This window comes from Cornus florida, unplaced genomic scaffold (assembly GCF_030987335.1).
Source record: "Cornus florida cultivar Cherokee Brave unplaced genomic scaffold, ASM3098733v1 CherokeeBrave_3.0.0_Hap2_Chr06, whole genome shotgun sequence".
Classification (NCBI taxonomy): Eukaryota; Viridiplantae; Streptophyta; class Magnoliopsida; order Cornales; family Cornaceae; genus Cornus; species Cornus florida.
The window spans coordinates 62,869,691-62,876,323 of record NW_026775576.1 but is presented as its reverse complement, the minus strand read 5'-3'; the positions used below and the strand labels follow the sequence as shown (position 1 = coordinate 62,876,323).

At 31.2% G+C, this 6,633-nt stretch overlaps 1 protein-coding gene across 1 annotated transcript; it reads left to right on the top strand.

Moving 5' to 3' along the window:
- Window positions 1-308: 308 nt before the first annotated feature.
- Window positions 309-5,206, top strand: LOC132311715 (uncharacterized). Its single transcript, XM_059809762.1, has 8 exons — window positions 309-341; window positions 467-623; window positions 700-903; window positions 1,034-1,123; window positions 1,232-1,336; window positions 4,336-4,695; window positions 4,781-4,849; window positions 4,940-5,206. Exons 2-6 carry the CDS (start codon window positions 582-584, stop codon window positions 4,525-4,527), a joined length of 633 nt encoding a protein of 210 aa, XP_059665745.1. The 5' UTR covers window positions 309-341; window positions 467-581; the 3' UTR covers window positions 4,528-4,695; window positions 4,781-4,849; window positions 4,940-5,206.
- Window positions 5,207-6,633: the final 1,427 nt, after the last annotated feature.

Here is a 6,633-nt window from a genome sequence, read left to right as displayed (position 1 = left end):
CCTAGTTTTCCAAGGTCATTCAAGGAGGCTTATGAGTGATTCCTAAAGGCAAGACCATTACCAAGAAGATGGAGATCCATGGAAAAGATGTCTAGCAAAAGGGATCTACAATAAGTGAGAACATTCACTTTAGAGGAGAGATCTGAGGTTTACTCAAACCTTGATGTAAGTATTCAATCTTTTAGTTGAATAATACATCATATTTTATTTTATTTTTTGCATAAAACTTGTCTCTATGTGATGAATCAAGATCTATGAATTTAAATCCCTCGAAAAGTTTTTAAAACTAGCACGTTTCCCAACAAGAATGTCATAGACGCAAAAACCTTATTACCTTTAAGGTACATATATATATAGATCATCTTATATAGTTTACATAATTAGACTACATTCAATATGAAGGAGAAAAAAGGATTTCTATCTTTATTTTTGTACTAAACATCTACAATTGTTAATTTTTGTTTAGGGTTAATAAGTTTGGACAGCCGATCTGTCCTGGGAGTGGTACATATACTAATTATCTGGGAACACTTGCCTGGAAAGGTGAATTAGCTCCTTTGTGCTACAAAACTTGGTGGGAGATGCCTAAACGGCTGAAGGAGGATATGTGGAACATTGTAAAGGTAAAACCCTTCAATAACATTAAAATAATTTTTATGGAAAAAGTGGACTAACATACAACAATTATCACATTTTCAGGGAAAATATGATGTGGGAATCATGACAAAACAGTGGACAATATCCTCCATCGGAAAAAAATGGAGGGGGTACAAGTGTGAGTTGAAAAATGAATACTACTCAGTTAGGGATACAGATGAAGAAAGATTGGCAAACCCACCACCTAATGTTGAAAAGGAGCATTGGGAATTTTTGGCTAGGCATTGGGGTACGCCTATGGCGAAGGTAATCCTCCACCTATAACAATGTTTTTTGAAGTCAATGAGTTGAATTTATAGTTTACCTGCTTTCAGTCATTATTTTAAGTGGAATGTTCTTTACTCAAAGAACTTTTACATTTTCTCACTTTTTGTAGGAGGTCAGCAAAAAAAATAAAGAACGTCGTGGGAAGCAGACAATGATGCATACTACAGGGACAAAAAGCTTTGCACGTGTTTCTGCCGAGGTTAGTTGAAGTTTTTATGGAAAATATAAATTATTTCAATTCTTATGTCGTTGAATGATTATAAATGTTAGTGGTAAATAATATATATCACAATGTATTCTTTTATAGATTGAGGAAGACGAAGGTATTCAGCTTTTTCGTGCAGATTTATTCATCCGCACACATGTAAATAAGGATGGCAAAGCTACTGATGCTGCTGCTTCGGAGATGATTGTAAGTTTTCACGCTTCCATTTTGCAAAAAGGGGGTCATGTGCCTTGAAGTGACCAATTTTTAAACTCTTTACGCTGTATTAGGGGGTCACGTCCCTTGAAATGACCAATTTTTAAATTATCGGCCCGTGTGGAGGCAATTTACTTTCTTGTATTTGTTGAAAAGCATGGGAGTATGGGATCATTGTATGTGGAGGCTTCTTGTTGATTGATTTGTATTGTGGAGAAGAAGTATTTGCTATTTGTTGTTGCTTGTTGTTTGTGTTAATTTGTTACTCATATATTGTGGCAATAGTCTTTTGAATGTAGACAATTTCAAATATTATATACAAGCTATGTAAAGGCCACTAAACACTTGTTCATGATCTATAAAGTTCTAGTCGTGATTTTTTTTTTTTCAGTTCTGAAAAGATTTCCATCTTTAAAAAGCTTAGCATGTTGACAATTTTCAGATTCAATCTCTGCAGATTTCTAATCCAATTCAGATTTCTTTTTTTTTTTTTTTCAGTTCTGAAAAGATTTCCATCTTTAAAAAGCTTGGCATGTTGATAAAAATTGTTTTAGATTCAATCTCTGTAGATTTCTAATCCAATTCAGATTCTTTTTTTTTTTTTTTTTTTTTTTTTTTTCAGTTCTGAAAAGATTTCCATCTTCAAAAAGCTTGGCATGTTGATAAAAATTGTTTCAGATTCAATCTCTGCAGATTTCTAATCCAATTCAGATTTTTTTTTTTTTTTTTTTTTTTTTTTTTTTTTTTTTTTTTCAGTTCTGAAAAGATTTCCATTTTCAAAAAACTTGGCATGTTGGTAAAAATTGATTCAGATTCAATCTCTGCAGATTTCTAATCCAATTCAGATTCTCTGTTTTTTTTTTTTTTTTTCAGTTCTGAAAAGATTTCCAACTTCAAAAAGCTTGGCATGTTGATAAAAATTGTTTCAGATTCAATCTCTGCAGATTTCTAATCCAATTCAGATTCTTTTTTTTTTTTTTTTTTTTTTTTTTTTTTTTTTTCCAGTTCTGAAAAGATTTCCATGTTCAAAAAGCTTGGTATGTTGATAAAAATTGTTTCAGATTCAATCTCTGCAGATTTCTAATCCAATTTAGATTTTTTTTTTTTTTTTTTTTTTCAGTTCTGAAAAGATTTCCATCTTCAAAAAACTTGGCATGTTGGTAAAAATTGTTTCAGATTCAATCTCTGCAGATTTCCAATCCAATTCAGATTTTTTTTTTTCTTTTTTTTTTCAGTTCTGAAAAGATTTCCATCTTCAAAAAGTTTGGCATGTTGATAAAAATTGTTTCAGATTCAATCTCTGCAGATTTCTAATCCAATTCAGATTTTTTTTTTCTTTTTTTTTTTTTTTTTCAGTTCTGAAAAGATTTCCATCTTCAAAAAGTTTGGCATGTTGATAAAAATTGTTTCAGATTCAATCTCTGAAGATTTCTAATCCAATTCAGATTCTTTTTTTCTTTTTTTTTTTTCAGTTCTGAAAAGATTTCCATCTTCAAAAAGCTTGGCATGTTGATAAAAATTGTTTTAGATTAAATCTCTGCAGATTTCTAATCCGATTCAGATTCTTTTTTTTTTGTTCTTTTTTTTTTTTTTTTCAGTTCCGAAGAGATTTCCATCTTCAAAAAGCTTGGCATGTTGATAAAAATTGTTTCAGATTCAATCTATGCAGATTTCTAATCCAATTCAGATTTTTTTTTTTTTTTTTTTTTTTTTTTTTTTTTTTTTCAGTTCTGAAAAGATTTCCATCTTCAAAAAGCTTGGCATGTTGATAAAAATTGTTTCAGATTCAATCTATGCAGATTTCTAATCCAATTCAGATTTTTTTTTTTTTTTTTTTTTTTTTTTTTTTTTTTTTTTTTCAGTTCTGAAAAGATTTCCATCTTCAAAAAGCTTGGCATGTTGATAAAAATTGTTTCAGATTCAATCTCTGCAGATTTCTAATCCAATTCAGATTCTTTTTTTTTTTTTTTTTTTTTTTTTTTTTTTCAGTTCTGAAAAGATTTCCATCTTCAAAAAGCTTGGCATGAAAATCAAATTCACACACACACACGAATCATGATCACTAAGAAATTATGCTGATTTACATCAAAGTATACTAAACTTAAAGGCAGAAAGAAACACAATTACAGAAGAGGTTTTACATCTCCTTAGTAAATTACTCAAATTCAATTTCACCCTTCACCTTTTTTTCCTTCTTTCTATGGATAGCGAGTGTTTGGAAGAATAAATGCATCCAGAGAAATTATTCTGCTAACAATTTTACTTGCTTTTCCTTCTATTGCATTATAGATATCTTATACTAATTATTTTCTACTGAATCAGGAAGCACATTTGGTTTCTACATTTTTGTCCATTTGAGGACATAAAATGCTTAGGAAACTACAAATGATAACCTAGGGAAAAAGTAAAATATAATATTTGGTGCAAAAACTTTTGCCTAGTGAATCTAATTAAATAAAAGACATAGAATTATGTGTCCTATAATAATAATTGCACACCAAGTCTTTTGTCCAATTACCTATATAAGATTTTTCAATTAGACAGGACATTCAAATTTAGACATAAACAACAGTACTCATAAGTTGGCAATTTCTTTAATCATATTGTGTACTTTAGCACAATGTCTGGTACCTCAAAAGACTACTAATTTGATTTTTCCTCTTCTATAACGACTCGATTACATTTTTTTATTAAGTGTATACTTTAGTACAATGTATTAAAAGAACTACTAATTTGATAAAAAATTGATTTTTTTTTCTCTATTTACTTCATTTAAATCATTTTGTTTTTGTCATGAAAGCTTAGGTGTGTGTGTGTGTGTGTGTATATATATATATTATACATGCACATGTATATTTAAGCATTACATGTTCATAGCTTGTTGGGATTTCAGTTCTTTTGTGCTTTATTTAGAATCTAGGGTTTTCAGTTCTAGATGTTTCATAGTAGTATGTCATGGTAGTTCAAACTTTTTTTTTTTTTTTTGGCAGGAAAACATAAGAGAACTTCAAAAAAGTTACTCTGACTCGCCTATTGGCAGCTCCAATGATTTGTTCTCCATTTTGAGGGGTGAAGAGAGAACTGGTCGTGTGCGGATGCTTGGCTTCGGGCCTACACCAAGCGATGTTTGGGGGCCCTCTCCTAGTAAAGCTGAACTGATTAATAATGCTAAAAAATCTTAGGAGGAGGCACGTGTTACACGTGTAGAGTTGCAGGAGACGATTTCAAAAATGCAAGCCGACTATGACAACAAGTTGGAAAATTTACGAGCCAACTACGACAAGTTGGAAAATTTACAACAACAGGTGGCTATGCTAATGCAGATGCAACAACAAAATTGTAGTGGACAGGTATATTTATTATTAGTTTTACTCTTTACTAAATATATGTTTACTAATGCCAAGATTTCATGTATTTTGTTTTGTTTTTTTGAAGGATTCTGATTCTTTAAATGCTCCTCCTAGAGTATCTCCAAATCCATTTTCTAGTCGTGATGCCAATTCAGTTAAGGTTATGAACTTTCAATCTCTCTTATATATATATTAAATTTTTATTTATTATAATGTGCGCTTAATGAATTCATAAAAAATGTAGGGTAATTTAAATCAAATGGGCAAGAAGACTTGTTGAAGTTGAAGTTGAAGATGGGGTCGTGGCTGTGCTTTTTGAATTTCCTTCGCCTTGATGGGTTCTTTTGAAAAACTTGTATTACATTTGTTAAAAATTCTTAATTCTTTTTGTGTGACATTTAGTACCTTTATCTAGACAATTTGGATGGTATTTTCATATTGGCAGGTTAACTTGTGGTTGTATTAGTATACATTTTTTACTAGCTTAACTTGTGGTGGTATTAGTAGTCAATTTCGATGGTATTTTTCATATTGGCAGGGTTAACTTGTGGTTGTTTGTAAAAACAATTTGGATGGTATTTTTATATTGACTTGTGTTAGGATGCATTTAGTAGCCGTGAAGAAATTTTTTTCCAAAAACAATAATGGGAAAAAAAAAATGTAAATAATTTTACCAATGCTCTTTTAAGAAACGATGGCATAGGGAAAAAAATATATATAAAAAAAAAAAATTCAAATAACCCTTTACAAGCACTTTTCCAAAAAGCGCTGGCATAGGGGGAAAAAAAATATTAATTTTTTTTTTTTCAAATAACCCTTTACCAGCGCTTTTCCAAAAAGCACTGGTAAAGACCTTATGCCAGTGCTTTTGGAGAAGTGCTGGCATAAGCTCTTTACTAGCGCTTTTTGGAAAAGCGCTGGTAAAGGCTCTTTACCAGCGCTTCTCCAAAAGCGCTGGTAAAGGCCTACCGACACTGGATTTATCAGCGCTTTTGAAGAAGCGTTGGTAAAGCGCTGGTAATTGAATTACTAGCGCTTTTTAAGGCTTTTAATAGTGCTTTTGAGCGCTGGTAAAAACCAAAGTTATTGTAGTGTTTATTATATCAGATGCACTAGCTCTTTTTTCATCTACTTTGTCTTTATTAATGTTCTTGTCTATTCTTACTTCGCGTTACGTAGAAATTGATTTTCTTCACACCTTGCCTAGAAGATTGATTACTGGTCTCGTAACCATATTCATCTCCATCGTAACTATGATGGTGGCCTTTGAAGCCACACTCTACCTTGTTTTTGGTGGGAACAAAGCATGGTTTTTTGCTCCTGCAAGTGTTATTTTTGCGGTACCCGTGATCTTATTTGCATCCTGGCAATTTCCTCTGCTTTGGGATATGATAAAATCTACCTATTTTGGTGGCAGTTTTGGGGGATAAACTAGCTGGAGGAAATAGTTTATTTTTATCTTATATAATAATATGTAATAACGTCCTACACTCCATAGAATTGCTGCTGTAACCATTAAGTTGCAACAGGAAGGATTTAATAATATTTGATTTGATAGATTGTTTCCTATCATTCTTAGCAGAAAAAAACTCCAGTTTATAGTTTCTCGAAAATGGGTACGGAACTAATGGAAAGAAAAAGTGAATGACATGTTAACCGATTATTTCTTATTTTCTTTCACTATTTCTCTATCGTTCTCTAATTGTCAATCATAATTTATTGTCTCCATCTTTCACAAATGTGATCCCAATTAATTGAGACTATGAAAAGAGATGCACTAAGCAGTCATAACCGTTGATATTAGTTACTCATGAAATTCCCTTTAGGAGTGCTTATATAACTGAAAAATAGGGTTAAATAGGACCAAAGAAAATTAAAGGAGTTTGTTTACTGACACTAATCCTGTTAAAAAATGGGAATCCAATCATTTATTTTGAC

What these genes read in the sequence shown, in the direction of transcription:
- LOC132311715 (XM_059809762.1), top strand. Translation starts at nt 582, where the DNA reads ATGCCTAAACGGCTGAAGGAGGATATGTGGAACATTGTAAAG. An exon ending in ATATGTGGAACATTGTAAAG is followed by an intron (nt 624 to 699) that starts GTAAAACCCTTC and finishes TCACATTTTCAG; the next exon opens with GGAAAATATGATGTGGGAAT. An exon ending in GGGGTACGCCTATGGCGAAG is followed by an intron (nt 904 to 1,033) that starts GTAATCCTCCAC and finishes CACTTTTTGTAG; the next exon opens with GAGGTCAGCAAAAAAAATAA.